The sequence below is a fragment of the Oryctolagus cuniculus genome, chromosome 15 (genome assembly GCF_964237555.1).
Source record: "Oryctolagus cuniculus chromosome 15, mOryCun1.1, whole genome shotgun sequence".
Classification (NCBI taxonomy): domain Eukaryota; kingdom Metazoa; phylum Chordata; class Mammalia; order Lagomorpha; family Leporidae; genus Oryctolagus; species Oryctolagus cuniculus.
In genome coordinates, this window is record NC_091446.1 from 30,682,668 (window position 1) to 30,697,880 (window position 15,213).

At 47.6% G+C, this 15,213-nt stretch overlaps 1 protein-coding gene across 5 annotated transcripts in view; it reads right to left on the bottom strand.

The window, feature by feature from the left end:
• CNNM1 (cyclin and CBS domain divalent metal cation transport mediator 1) overlaps nt 1-15,213 on the bottom strand; it is a 65,432-nt gene that overhangs the window by 18,661 nt on the left and 31,558 nt on the right. For 2 of the 5 annotated variants that reach the window (XM_051824062.2, XM_051824066.2), the window contains exons 3-7: nt 14,365-14,505; nt 12,890-13,059; nt 11,271-11,370; nt 10,498-10,545; nt 6,582-6,644 (exon numbers count right to left, since the gene is read on the bottom strand). In XM_051824062.2, coding sequence (XP_051680022.1) covers nt 6,582-6,644; nt 10,498-10,545; nt 11,271-11,370; nt 12,890-13,059; nt 14,365-14,505 — 522 coding nt within the window. The remainder of the gene's footprint in view (nt 1-6,581; nt 6,645-10,497; nt 10,546-11,270; nt 11,371-12,889; nt 13,060-14,364; nt 14,506-15,213) is intronic. The other 3 variants (XM_051824065.2, XM_008270319.4, XM_051824063.2) reach the window with 2 other exon arrangements.

The window sequence follows — 15,213 nt, forward strand, 5'->3', positions numbered from 1 at the left end:
GTCTCCTGAGATAACGGGGCCATCAATCCAAATATCTGATTAGCATCTATCTGGAGGAGTCATGCAGGATACTATTTAGCTGCCAAGCTGTTACAGCCTGGCAAGCCACGCAGCAGAAAGATTACAATACCAACAGTTGAAGAATTTTCTCATTAGAAGCATAGTAATCACTATCTGGAGATGATTATAGAATTAAGGACTCCACTCCCATCTCCCCTTCTCAGCAAATGTCACTTCTAGCTGATACTTAATCGGAAACTTGGCAGTCACCTTGACTCCTGCCACTCCCTCAGCCCCACGCCCAGTCTAGCCATCTCTGCCTCTGACACCATAGGCCCATCTGTCCATCTCTGTCTCCGGTCCAGTCCCGGTCACCATCACCCGCTCCTGAACCACACTTGGGTCTCCCACTTACATTCTGCTTTCATCTCAGCTGCCAGAATAACATTTTAAAAACACAAGTCAACTTCCTAGTGAATCTGAATGAAACCCAAATTACTTGCTCTGGACCCTAAAGCCCCCACGCCCTAGCCCCTGCTTTCCTGTGTGGTCTCATTTTGCTCCTGCTGCCTCACTATAGCCAATAGGCCTCCTTGGGCATCAAGGATCATGAAAGCTTCCCCCTACTCAGTAGGTGCCCTCCTTCCCCCTACTCCCACCCCAGCTGGTGGCTGCTGGCTTCTCAGTCATTACCTCTCATCTGAGATGTCACCTTCTCTGAAGACCCCGTCTGGCCACTCTAAGAAAATGCCCCCTTTTTCCTCCCTCACTGCCCCCTGTGCATTTCTTCAAAGCCCTTTTCACAAGTGTTCACTAATTATACATCTGCACTTACAGGTTAGGCCTACTGAACTCAATTCTAAATTCATGAAAGCAAAGATTTTATCTTTCTGGTCATCATCACTGTATTCCTAGCACCTGGTACAGTGCCTGCTTAGAGCAGATACTCAGTTAAAAATGCATAGAACAGGGCCGGCGCCGTGGCTCAATAGGCTAATCCTCCACCTTGCGGCGCTGGCACACCGGGTTCTAGTCCCGGTCAGGGCGCCGGATTCTGTCCCGGTTGCCCCTCTTCCAGGCCAGCTCTCTGCTGTGGCCAGGGAGTGCAGTGGAGGATGGCCCAGGTGCTTGGGCCCTGCACCCCATGGGAGACCAGGAAAAGCACCTGGATCCTGGCTCCTGCCATCGGATCAGCGCGGTGCGCCGGCTGCAGCGGCGGCCATTGGAGGGTGAACCAACGGCAAAGGAAGACCTTTCTCTCTGTCTCTCTCTCTCACTGTCCACTCTGCCTGTCAAAAAAAAAAAAAATGCATAGAACAGGGGTGGGCATTTGGCTTAGAGGTTAAGTCACCAGTTGGGACTCCCATATTCTATATCTGAGTGTCTGCATTCAAGTACTGGCTCGGCTCCCAATTCCAGCTTCCTGCTAACATGCACCCTGGAAGGCAGTGGTGATGGGTCAAGGGACTGGGACCCTGCTACCCATGTGGGAGACCAGGATTGAATTCCTGGCTCTCAGCTTTGGAAGGCTCAGCCCCCACCATTGTGGGCATTTAGGGGTGAGCCAGTGGTTAGAAGATCTATCTGTCCTATAAAATAAAATTAAAAAAATATAATAATTCAAAAAGCCCCTTAAAGAGATTTTATTTAGAATCTAGATTTTGTTTTTCAAAAAGGTTTCAGAACTCACAATTCATCCTGGAACCTGAAGTCAATCTGCAGAAGAGGCCAGGGGTGGCGGGACACTCCAGAAATGCAGCAGAAATGCAACTAGAATCCAAGGGCACCTAGAAGCCTTAGAACTTGGTCTGGTAATCTGAGAGAGGCTACAGGGTGCACGGGGATTCCGTTTATCTGTCCCTGTAATAAGAACCTGTGAAACAGGGGGACCTGGGGTCAGGCATCAAGGGTCCTATGCATCCACTGGGTGATGGGGACAGACCCTCTCCCAGGGTGACCATGGACTGGGAGGGACAATGATGGTGCCACAGAGGACAGTGAAGCACCATGGTGACTGTAAATGACAAATACTGGACAGAAAAAGGTGCTTTTCAGGCCTGACTCTGGTCCCTTGAAAACAAACTGATGAGTCTGAACCCACCTGTGATTGTTCTAGGGTGGTGTGTGGCAAGGCAAGTCCAGATTCTTTCCTTTAGGCTCACTGCTGTAGACAAGGGGGATGGGGTGGGGGTGGGGCAGGCAACTAGTACTGCGGGGGCTGGTGGTGGCATCTTTGGTCTTGCGTGGAATCTTGAAAACTACCTTATCCTGGTTGGTCAACTTTGACTCAGGTTGGACATGACCCAGAGGATAGAGCAGGGCCTGTCGCTTCGTTCCCCTGGGAAATCACCACCCCTCTTGATAGTCTTCTGTTTTGCCTGGCCTAACCTGGCTCCACACACCCCATCTGTTAAGAACAACTCCGGATACATTCGTGGAGGACCACAGGCAAACAGAGCCCTATCTGATTTGCTAGCCTCCTTCCATTTAGAGAAACTTCTCCTGAGTCACTTCCACTCCTCACTGCAAACAGAGGCAACAAGCACATGCCAGCCTCCTCCCCCTCCCCTCAGCAAAACAAAACACTGTCTCATGGGTACCTCTCTGCTACTCACAGGGGCTCACCCATCAAACACAAGCTACAGCACTATTGAGCTGGGAGGAGAAACATGTCTTTTATCTTTTAAAAGCAAAAATTCTGTTGAAGTTTGTTTATTCATAAAATCCTTGGTGATTCCCAATATCACAACTGTCCTACAAAGGTCAGATCTATAGAACCAACTTTAAAAAGAAAAGGAGTCCTCATTTTGCGACAAAGGAGGCCTCAGCTCATCAGGGCGTTGTGCAAGATCAGTGATTTTGTGCCCCAGAGCCTGACATTCCTCAATAGGTACGATGCTGATGACTTGGCATTTTGGTAATTGTGCACATGCACTCAGAGATTTCTGAGCAAGGCAAAATGGAAATGGAAAAATGCTTTTAATAAAAAAAGGAGAAGAAATCAGTAACAGACGAGTATCCCAGCAGCATGGCAAACTAGTTCAAGTTGTGTAATTCCCCTTGGCATTTCCTAAGAGCACAGAGGCACAGCATGGGGGAGTGAAGCTAGGAGGACAATGCTGCGTTCAAGAAGGTCTGAAGGAGACAGTTCAAAGCGTGATGTGTAAAACCCACCATAGGGCTGGTTAAAGGAGCTAGACCAGGCAGCCAACAGACGCTGCCTGCCCTGCTCCACTGTCACCTCCTCAGTTGGCTCTGGTGTGACTGAGAGGCAGGGAACACGAGTTTCTGCTTTGGGTCCCCAACCGCTGGAGAAGTGTCGTGGACTTCATTCCTGCAGCCATCGAGGCATGATTTGTAGGAGATACCTGTCCTGGTTGGGTACTTGGCGCTACTGAGGTTGGGTGGAGAAGACAGGGAGACAGAACTGGATGTGGGATGGGAGACAGTGTGGAAGAGAATTTTACACTGGTATTGAGGCTCGATGGAATGACAGGAAGGGGCCCCAAAGCCCACACACAGCTCTGGGTCTCTTGCTTCTCTGGTGATGTCTTTACCCAGGGAACCTTCACACCCCTATCCTGGAAGCCTGGAAGCAGGACCCAAGACACAGAGGTAGAATGCCTACTCCTCTTCTCAGTATGAGGATTTGAAGGCAAGGAGGGTTTGGTGGCTGCCTGCCTACATCTTTTGGAGCATCAGGGAAGGATGGTGGAAATGGCCTCCCTTGGTCATGGTCACTGTGGCATGGGCCATCTGTGTTCTCCAAATCAGATGGGGAATTTAATTCCATAGGCTTGTAAGAGTACACACTAGCATTATTAAAATTCATCATCCTGTAGTAATATTCAACATCAGAAAACCAAATGCCAAAAGCCAGCCAGAGCAAAGCTACAATGTGAACTCTGCAAGTCAGCCCAACTTAGGCTCCCAGATGAACTTGCTCACATTACACGGAGCTTTAATGATTCCCAAATGTTCGCTACACAAGAGCCAACCCCGAGGAATATTCCCACTTGCCACTTTTGAAAAGTAAAACAATTATTCTGGGGACTCTCTGCATATTCTGAGAGAAAACTCTCATTGTCATTGACCTCAAAGCACACTGTGGATGGACAGTTGTGCATTGGAAACGATCCCTTGGTTCTGACATTTCTTCTGTGCTTTGTGGATTGGGAAGGATTGTCGTGGGTCCTCTCAATTATCTTCACCATCAGGACAGGGAAGAGGGAATTAACGCAGGGAGAAGGCATGACAACTGCAGTGGGTCTGATCAGATGTTTCACTTTTAAATGAAATTTCAGTTGGCTAATTACACTGCGCTCTGGAGATAATCCACAGAGCACTCTGCTCTCCTTATTACAACTGAGTCTCAGACACACAGGAACTCCCTGCGGATACTGATTTGTACTCAAACAATAGGTTTGCAGTGTTTGGTGCAGGGACCCCTGTGAGCACCAGATTCATTGGCAGGCTGCTTACAAAATGCAAATAAATCTCAGCCCTCTAGGGGGCACAAAGTGCTTACGTTCAGAGGTGCATCGAGGGCAGGGTCCAGACTTGGATGCCAATCCCTCCCCCTCTGATACAGTTTCTCAACAATAATTCATCTCTATCTCCCGTGGTAGCTGTGGAGGTTAAATAAAACAATAACAGAGTTCTTCTTCAAGTTAAAGGCCTAGTGATTCACAGTATTTATCTTTTTCCCTGGGTAAGATGGGATTGAGATGTACTACATATGGTAATTATTGTATCAGGATCAGAAACCAAACATGGGGCCAGAAGGTGCCCAGGACTTCTTCCCACGAAACCCCAGAGCTCTGAGGCTTCTTCTGGTGATATGGAACAGAGACTTGAGTGGCAGGGGGTCAACTCATTGCGCAGGTCCTGGGAGGTCACCCGGTCACCGAGAAGGCTGTATGCTTGGCTGTGGATGAGACCCGATGGAAGACGGAGGTGAGGAGGGGGCAAAGGAGAAGGAAGCTGCTCCCCACCTCCATTTCCTCCCACTGTGCCTGTCACTGCTCCACCGAGGGCGGGAAGAAGCTTGACACTTTTTCACCAGGGAAGCAAGAGACCCTGCGCATGGCACCAGCCAGGGTTGGGCCAGAAGTCTCGCCACCTGCTGAAGAACGAGCCACTTTAATCCCTGCCTGACCCTGCGCTAACCACGAAGTCGTTCACTGATGGGCTAGAATTTACCTTCTTCAGAAGACTGGAAAGGTACAGTGAATTAGGTCATCAAGTTAACTAAAGGTTCATTAAAAAGGAAAATATATTCTTGCTAGATCCCTATTGTTGAAAATCTTTTAAAAATGTGTGTCCTCCCTCTCCTGTGGAACTCTCACAGCATACGCCTGGCCTTCCCCCAGCCTCCCTGTGTGCGAAGGACCTTGAACGCCCATGATGAAGTCATTTCTGATTTTGCTGGCACGTGGGAGTGGACCATTTGGCTGGTGAGGGCACCCAATGGCATCACATCAACTGTATTTTCCAGTAATCATCACGAAGGCGTGTGCTCTCACAAAGCAAGAAAACATCTTAGTGGAAAAACACCATCAAGTGAGAGGAAGCACACTGGTGAAAAGGTAGTTAACTTGTCTTAGGAAAACAAAAATGCAAAAGAGACAGTCTTTGATGGAAAAATGTGATCTGAGAGAAAAGAGAAGTCAACATAAAAACTTGTGAAGTCGCAGATTTGAAGGCTGGAGGTCTCAGAACACAGCCTTTTTGAGTGTTGAGGGCCTATCACATAGGCAGCAAAACACAACGGAACTCTTGATGACAGAGGATATAATGGGGCCTTAAAACTGGGACAAGGGACATGGATGTAGGGAGTATAGGAAGTTGGGTTGTGTGCTAACTGCCGGGCAATTTAACAAATAAGCTCCTGCCTTGGTCATTACTTGCTCTATGAGCATCAGAGATCAACCTCCAGAGAAGAGAATAATATAACCAGCTATTTGATAGTTCAGATTTATTTCATTCTACTCAATTGAGTTACCGTGCAGCTCCACAAGGAGCTACTTTACGTGATTAAAAAGAAATCCAGTAACTTTCATTTAATTAACAAGAGGTTAAGCCTAATGAAAAGTTGATTTGGAAATTTTAAATACAGCATCCTTCATATGAACAGACCACAGGGAATACGATGATCACATCTGAACACTCCGAGGAGGGTGAGGATGGGCCAGTGGTTAGCTAAGGGCAGGGGCCACACAGACGGGAAGGTGCAATTAGAGTCAGTAGGAATAAGGCACAACATCGCACAATTTCTTCCTATTTTTCTCCTGCTGACTCCTCATCCCCCAAATGATGAGGAAAAGCTCCCATTGCCGCTCACGCCCACCGTTTTCCCATGTACACTCAGATCTGGGGGGCAAATTCATAAAGGATGCCACAGAACCAGCAACGCCTGGGCTGTGTGTGCACAAGAGCATTGCTCACGTGACACACTGTGCCTCAGTCATGGGCTTGCCTGTTGGCAGAGGGTAACTCTCACGCAGGACGGTGACCAAGACCAAAGACTTCCTGCAAACCACTTGGATTTACAGAGACCCGAGACACCCACGCATGTTTACCTGGGGATCCTGCCAGGGAGTCCCCTCTGCTGAAGGCGGAGGTACGAGACACAGAGACAGGCACTAAAGAGTCAGGGGCCAAGGATTTGTGAGTTGCAAAGGGGGAGATAAACACAAAAGGAGAGAGACAAAGAGCAAAGCCGGTGAGACAGTCTGTTCCTGGATCCTCACAGCATCACATTTCTCTGCAAAACGGGATCTTGCCTCGGAAAAAACCCGGGGATTGGGTCCTCTTACAAAGTCACTCCCCAGAAAGACAAGAAAATAAAATGGACCTTGCCGAAGGTCACCTGCAAACATGTCCCACTGTCTCAGAGGAGATCAGAGATGCCAATCGGAAGGCCAGGTAGTGCCCTCCTGGGGAGCGTGTGGGCAGCACTCTGGGGGCCCAGCACTGCCTTCCCACCAGGCTCTCCCAGCTGCTCAATCGCACTTGGGCCCTTGAAAGTCAAGTGTGAGGCCCTGCTAGGGGCATCCTTGCAGAAGCTGGCTCCTATCTCGGACTTCTAGGTGCTCCTCCGTGATCCCAGTGCTGGCGAGGAACTGTGCATTGCTAGAGGACAGGAAGGGCAGCATTCTAGCCCTTTGAATGTAATCAACTTGGTGGATTACATCATCATCCCTTCTTAGCAAGTACCGGTGCTCCAAAGCATCTCTCTCTCGATCCCTCTTTCTTCTCTCTCTCAACAGAATCACTGAAATGGTGTTGGCTATCATCTGGGACCGAGTGGGTAGAGTGTGTAGGGCCACTCTGGCCTTTTCCCATCTTGACCCTAATCAAGTGGTGATTCTGCATGGGAATCCATCTTCACCTGTCTTAGGAGATCATTCTCAGAGTACCTTTCAAGGAAGGCAGTGAAGCCGATATGCACATGATGGCACAGTGAACTAGGCAGCTTCCGCTCTCTTATTTGCAGCAACAGATGATTTGATCTGAAATTATCAATATATGCAAGGGAGCAAGGTGGGATGCTTCATACCTATCCGATTGTCACTTACTCTGACATGAGGTTTTAATGGATGTTTGAATGGGCCTCTAATATTGTTAGGCACATTGGAGTAAGTAAACCCCACAGTTTCAAGAATAATCATAGTTGTTCAATTAAATGTATACACCATCCGACAGAAGACTTGCTCTCTCCTGCTGCAAGCCTGTGTGACCCTGATCTCAGGCAGGTTTCCTCCAGAGTGCCAGGCTCACCTTAGTACTTCTGGCTTCCCTGGCAATCAGAACCACAATAAATAAGACAGTGCAATTGTGTTCTCTTCTCTTCACACAGAACAGCTGGAGACCTCCTTGAAACCTTAAGTTCAACCTGGAGGCACAGATCACAGAGCCAAGGTTCTGGCAAATCCATCACTTCACTTCTCAACTTCAAAGGCTGAATAAGCTACAGGCTAGCTTCCAGGACAGCAGGAGTTTGCTAGGCCAAGGACTACAAGAGTTTATTGCCTTGTGGGTTAGGCATTAGCTTCCCTTCCACCTACAAGTGGAGGTTCTTGGCAAGTGCAAGATGCTGGGTGGGGTTCTTGGGCTGAGCATCCTCCCGGGACAATCATGGGGTGCGGCCAGCCTTTGAGATTATTTCACACTTGACTAGGTAGGGAGTCCTTGGAGGAGGATGAAAAATGTCTTTATACCCTTCTGGATAATAATATTTCCTTTTCCTCTGGAATACTTATAAAGGTGCATCAGAAATGTGGCGAGGGAGAGAGTTCAATGCTTCCTTTCACCTGTTTTAAAAGAGAGATCAATTTCTACAGGACTTGCAGGTTACTCCTGTCTAACTGATCAACTGAAGGGTCTTGATAGGAAGAAAGGAAAGGAGGACCTCATGTAATATCTTCCTTCTACTTAGATTTTTCTTTCAAAGAAATGTTATCAAATTGGGTGGGCTGGGAGACTTACATAATCCTTCTTCTACCTCTTTTGATCTTCTGGAATGGGCAGAACAGGGCCACATTTCTACATAAGCTATCTTAGTCCCGGGAGTAGTTCCTAGTGTGATGGAAGGTGGGAATCTCCTTTAGGAACAAAGGCGTTCCACTGGCTGGTTTCTCACTCATCTTGAGTTCTGACACCAAGCACCGATACTCCCTTCATCAACCCTGATCGAGATTTGTTGGGTTACATCAGTCTGATAATGCACCAGGCCCTTTTAATTTTACAGATCTCCTTCAACTTGAGTTCTACCTCTTCAGTGTGGGTAGGCACTTAGACATCATTGTAGCTGTGTGCTGAGCTAGGACGTGAAATTAATCACATTATAAATTGCCCTGCTACTTCCATATTGCATTCTAGAACATGGTGGCTCTAAAATCTGTGTTTTATTGTGCTGTGTGAACTAGTCAGGCCACTGGGATGCATCCATGTAAGTCACTAACCTGCTGCATGGTTTGAAGCAAGTCATTTCTTTAGTGTCTGGTGTTAAAATGGCATCGACCTTGCTGTGCTCCAAGGACTGTGATATCACATTCTGGGACCCTCTGATAAATCCCAATATAAAGTACCATGTTAAAAATACCCCACTTGGCTTTAAAGCGGCCACCATAAACACTAACAGCTGAGAGCAATGCAATATTCAGACCAGTGAATCAAGAAGAAATCTGCAGAAATAATTCTGGCTCACACTTTCATCACAAGAAATGTCATGCCCTGACTGGAGCATAGGGAGATTACTGATGCCATAAACAGGAGTGTCAATTTGTAAAGTCAACAACAGGAGTCACTGTGCACTTACTCCTCATGTAGGATCTCTGTCCTTAACGTGCTGTACACTGAGGCTTAATGCTATAACGAGTACTCAAACAGTATATTTCACTTTGTGTTTCTATGGGGGTGCAAACTGTTGAAATCTTTACTTAATGTACACTAAACTGATCTTCTGTTAAAAAAAAAAAAAAAGAAAAGAAACTATCAATTCCCAACTTGACTCTCACTGGGATTAAACATGACAATAGGTCTGATCTGATTTCATCATCATTTAAAAAAAAATCATCTATTATTTTTCACTTTATGTTTCGGTGTGGGAACAAACTGTTGAAATCCTTACTTAAGGTATACTAAGCTGATCTTCTGTATACTAAGATAATCGAAAATGAATCTTGATGTGAATGGAAGGGGAGAGGGAGTGGGAAAGGGGAGGGTGGTGGGTGGGAGGGACGGTATGGGGGGGAAAGCCATTGTAACCCATGAGACGTACTTTGGAAATTTATATTCATTAAATAAAAGATAAAAAAAAAAAAAAAAAAAAAAAAAAAAAAAAAAAACAAGTGCAGTAACCGCACAGGAGGCAGGGGGAAGGCACAGCACAGAGGGGGACGAGCAGACTGGCCATCAGCCCCGTGCCAGCCCCACCAGCAGCATGCACAGCCAGCTGGCAGCCACCACTCCGCCAGCTGGGAGGGCGTGAACAAAGAAAGAGAAGCAGATAAGCAATATACCGCACCAGCCCGGGGCTTACATCCCCGAATCTTGTGGTCCACGTCCTACTGAGGACAAGCCCCACAGACACAGTAATAGCACATGAGGGTTTTCGGTTAAAGGCAGGGAGGTGAATCATCACTGTGGAGAAGGAAAGCCTGGATTTTCACCCAGCAAAGCACACACCTTCCTTGGCAGATGGCAGTAAGTAGGGCCTCCACTCACAACCACTCTGCTCATCTCCTTTCCTAGGGCTCACCACTTGCATATCAGCAGAGAAGCCACAGGAAACATTGCAGACACACAGCACCTAAGTCCCTAGGGTCAGGGGTACCTGGCAGAAAGCAGTGTTCCTGGCAGAGTGTTACAAAGAGGCTGCCAGCATTTGTGCTAGCCCCATCCCAGGCTCAAGGTGCCTGGTCCAGGTCCCCAGAGTGGGCTGAGGCAGCGCTGTGACAGGGAGGACGAGGAAGGGGCTTGAGGAATACATACGAAAGACAGAGGATCCAGCCAGGCTTCCAGCCTTCCGTACATCATTATCTAAGGAGAGAAAGATACAGTCTCAGAGGCAAGTCCGAAAACACACCTTCCTATGGGAATCTCCCCTCTCCCACTCCACCCATAGCACCAGTTAACTCTAAAAACCGGGCAATCAAATGGAAGGGTAGAAACCAGTGTAAAAAGCCAAAGAAACTTGCATTTTCATGCTAAAACAAATCATTCTCTACTGTGAACACTTGCTAATGTGATTGCTTTTTCCTACTTAAGTTTTATCACCTTTTAAAAAAGATTTATTTATTTGAAAGGCAGAGTAACACACACACACACATATCTTCCATCCGCTGATTCATTCCCCAAATAATTGCAACAGCCAGGCCAAAGCCAGGAGCCAAGAACTCCATCAGGGTCTCCCTTGTGGGTGGTAGGGGCCCAAGTGCTTGAGCCATCACCTGTTGCTTCACAGGCACATCAGCAGGGAACTGGATCTGAAGCAGAGCAGCCAAGACTTGAACCATATAGGATGCCGGCTTAACCTGCTGTGCCACAATGCCGGCCTCTTTTTGTCACTTTTTTTCTTAAGCACAAACCCTGGGTGAAAATTTATTTTTTATACTCACTTTGAAGAGGAGAAAAACCAAAGCCAGGCAAGTTAAATGGCTTGTCCAACATCCGTTACAGGAGTCAAGACTTGAACTCACATGCTTTTTCTACAACATTCCATTGCTTCTCCAGCAAGTGGAGAAGTGGCTTGGAAACGGGAGTACCTGAGCAAGCAGTGGTCATGATGGCCGGGACACCATAGTAGGTGAAGGCTCCATTCTCGAAGCGAAGGCCTTCCTTTCCAACCTCCACCTCGACTTTCCCCTGGAGAAAGAAGAAGTGTGCGAAGGGTCTATTTGAGCATGACGAGGATCCTAAGCACTTCTGCTGTTCTCATCAGAGGGTAATGTTAATTCTGTCTAGATTTACGTTTCATAAGCAGAACCTCCAACTTTGGTAGCTCTTTGCAGTAAATTCATTGCTTCATTGTTCATAAAGCAGCATCTGGTTATGAACAACCACGCTTCTTTGAAATGATGACACAGGTCCAAGTACCAGCTACGGCCTCAGAAACTGCCACTGATTTAGTCTGGGATTAGACTCTCAGTCTGAGATAAAATACAATGTTTTCACCAGTAATAATGACAGCTTAAGTGTGGTATTGAGTGTTTGGCTATGGGGCTGGTGCTGTGTTATATGCACTGCACAGAGTCTTCTTCAGTGAGCCTCACAACCATATGGGGATCGTACTGTTTTCACCCACAGTTTACAGACGAATCGATTTTGAGGCTCACAGAGGATAAATAACCTGGTCAAGCTTCATCAAGAAACGGTAATATGGGAATTTAAAATCTAGATCTGTACAATTTCTGAGGTTACTCTCTTGCTGCTACATCCTATTCCCTCCACATTTTATTTGAAAACTTAAGTTTATATTCAGCAAAAGGCAGTGTGTTGTATGTGTTTATTACATTATATAAACAGTGTAGCAGGACCCTTCTCTGTTTCCAACAGTGAAGTATGCGAAGTCACTTCCTTGAGGCCAGCTGGAAGGATATATGGGAGGCAAATGAGAGGCTGAGCAGACAGGCTGGAGGTGGACTGTAGCAAACAGAGGTCGTTTCTAAGTTAATGTGCGTTTCATCAAGATTGTAAACCATCCCTTTATTTAGAGTCCACAAAACTCTGCTGGGAAGAGACAGAGGATCAGCAACAGAGCTAATGGAGCATCTAGGACAGGGCACAGCAGTGCTATGAGCTGGAACCATGCCTGACTCTTATTGAACACAGGCCTGTCCGGGCAGCCAAGGCAGAAGGTGATCGCCCTGATGTGAGCATCGGAAGATGCTGTACTTCTTTCACTCGGCCATTTTTTTCCCCTTCCCAGTCCTCGTAAAGGAGGAAATACTCATGTTCTGGAGAGGCTGCAATGTGGCAGAAAGAATGTGTTTCACTTGCACCCAGAGAACAGGGTGGTGAGACTTCAGCAGAAGGAAGGGCTTCAAGAATTGTCTAAAGTGCAGGAGGGAGTGGGCAGTTTCATTCTGGGGGATGTTCAAGCCAAGACAAGGAGGTATTATGGAATGGAAGTTCAAAAGCAGAACCTCTCTGCTGCAGAAGTACTCACCACACCCTACCCCAAACACTGCTGAGTGATCAGAATAAATGCTGTCAAAGATCCTGCCACTCCCAGGACTCCAGTCTTCCACGTCTGCACCCCTACTGGTGGTTATGCAGAAATGTCCATGCCAACTGGCCTTCCTGGAGGGAGTCATGGCCATTCCTCTTCACTGTGGCCATGGTTTTATCCTGCCCCCAGAAGTGCCCTTACGTTCCCACCTACCTGCAGAAGCAGCACAAAGTAGTCCACGGGGCGGTTGCGCTGGTAGAGGTAGTGTTCTGGGGCCTTCTTGTTCTTCTCATCAAACTTCAGCTCCTGGATCACGTTGGGATGTTTCAGGAGCCGGAGCAGGATCTTCTCCGAGAGGTACAGAGACTTAAAGGGCTCTACTTCTAGGCAAGAGTCGGGGAAAGTAGGAATCAGCACCTCCTGTGTCCACCCTTTCCCCGCAGTGGCAACTGGCAGGAGCTAGAGTGGGTAAAACGGGGGCTGTGGCTAGCATCACTCCCATCATGCTACTGGGCACCAAGCTGCAGGGCTTCCGAGGCATCTTTGGGGTTGGCAATCTTAAACCTAAGTGTGCATCCCTCTGGACAAGTGTGTCCCTGTATGTGCATCTCAGGAGGGGCAGGTCAGCATTTTGGAAATGTCAGTTTGTTACTAATTTTCTCTTTGATTTTAAAGTTGGGCATAGTAACTAAGTCATTTGAACAAGAAATGTATGACTGAGTGAAATACAGAGACTTATTCTGGCTTATGTATGAGACATACACCTATTGAATGGAATGAAATCCCAAGAAATAGAGACAGGTCATTCTTTATGTGAGAAGTTGTGAGTAAGGTGAGGCTTCACTGCATCATACTTACATAGGATCACTATGTATGTATTCATCATTATAAATTTATATTATTATATCAAACAGATTCAAGTGCAGCTATTTGCCCTAGAAAATCAGGCAGAAGTTACAAGAAATCCCTGTTCACAACTACAGAACATGTTGAAAACCCTTTTTTAAAGAAAACTCATCTTGAAATTTTCTACTTATCAGCACCTGGAACAGTTCCAGCACTCCTACTATACTCAGCACATCTGTGTTAGAGTTGTTGTGTGTTGAGCCCAGTGACAGATACGGTCACTGTGGGGCAGCACATGCCTTAGCATGGATGAGAGAGGCTCGGAGGGTTCAAAGATAAACTCTACCTCCTCACAAGGCGTTTACCCATGGAGTCTCTCATCATTTTTTCTTGCTAAAGACCCCAAGATTCACAGTCCACTTCTGTATTTTCAGAACCCTTGTGGGCATTGGCTCCTAGGGTCTTGTTGTTGTGTAGGAAAATGACTTTCCTGCCCAAATACTTGGGGCAGCCCACCAATAACAGGATGGGCTTGGCCTCAGGCTCCAGCCAGGAAGTCAATGGAGGAAGGGGAAAGCACATCTGTAGTTTCTTTAGCACTTTTCTGAAGAGGAAGAACAAGTTGAGTTGTTCCCACTTCAGTCCCTAGACGGTCAGGTCCGGGCTGCACATGACAGCGTGCGACGTCTGCTACCCTCTGTGAGGCAACTTCCTTCCCAGAGCAGTGGTTCTCAGAGCCAGCTGCAAGTTGGAACGAGAGTGGAAGGCACTGACATCTCTGGTCCACTAGAGACTCTGCTTCAACCGCACTGGAGGCTCAGGGGGCCGGGGCAGGGTCCTACCTGTGGCCATGAAGCGGTGTGTGGCCAGCAGGAGCTGGGGTGAGATCTTCACCCTGATCTCGGAGTCGGAGAGCTTAAACAAGGAGAAGTCATGCCGCTTCCTCTCCCGGTGCGGGACCCGCTGCTTCTTCCGATTGTCGGCTGTAGGGTCACAGGGGACAGGTGGCAGCTATCTCAGAATCACTGTTGGTCTTTGGAGGTTTTCCCAGAGTCACATAGACAGGGAAATCCTCTGGGACTACACACATTTCTGCAGGGCTGAGCACAGGTGACATGGCCACACCTCTTTCCTAGGGAGTGGAAGGATGTTGCTGAGGGATAGAGATGGCTATCTCTCTAGTGGGAGATGGCTCTAACCAACTCAGGGTAGCTACACTTAGGTGGTAACAGTGAAAAAACTGGAGTGGGGCTCCCAGGTCCAAGGTGCTAGGACTCCCCCACCGTCTAGCTGTGTAACATCTAAACATCAGTTTCTGTTTGCCTGAAGCTATATAGAGGCTGACGACAGTTAGCAACAGCTTTCCTACTCATCCCATGCAGTTATTATGAGACTACAACCAGAAGCTACCATGAAAGTGCTTGCACAAAGTCACACACACAGGAGGTACTTGCATTCCTTAGCATCAAGGGGGTTGGTGGGTCCCAGTGCTTCCCTATCCCCAGAACTGAGCTCACCTGGTCTCTCTGCTGATTTAAACCAGGGTCTGAGTGGTACCAGAGGCCATACAAGGGATGAGAACAGTCACCTCTCCTGCTTCAACCCCAGGCCCTCCACGGGGGGAGAATGGAGGGAAATCCGGGGAAGAAGGAAAGAAATAGGAATGGACCTGTAATCTATGAAGGTGAGCA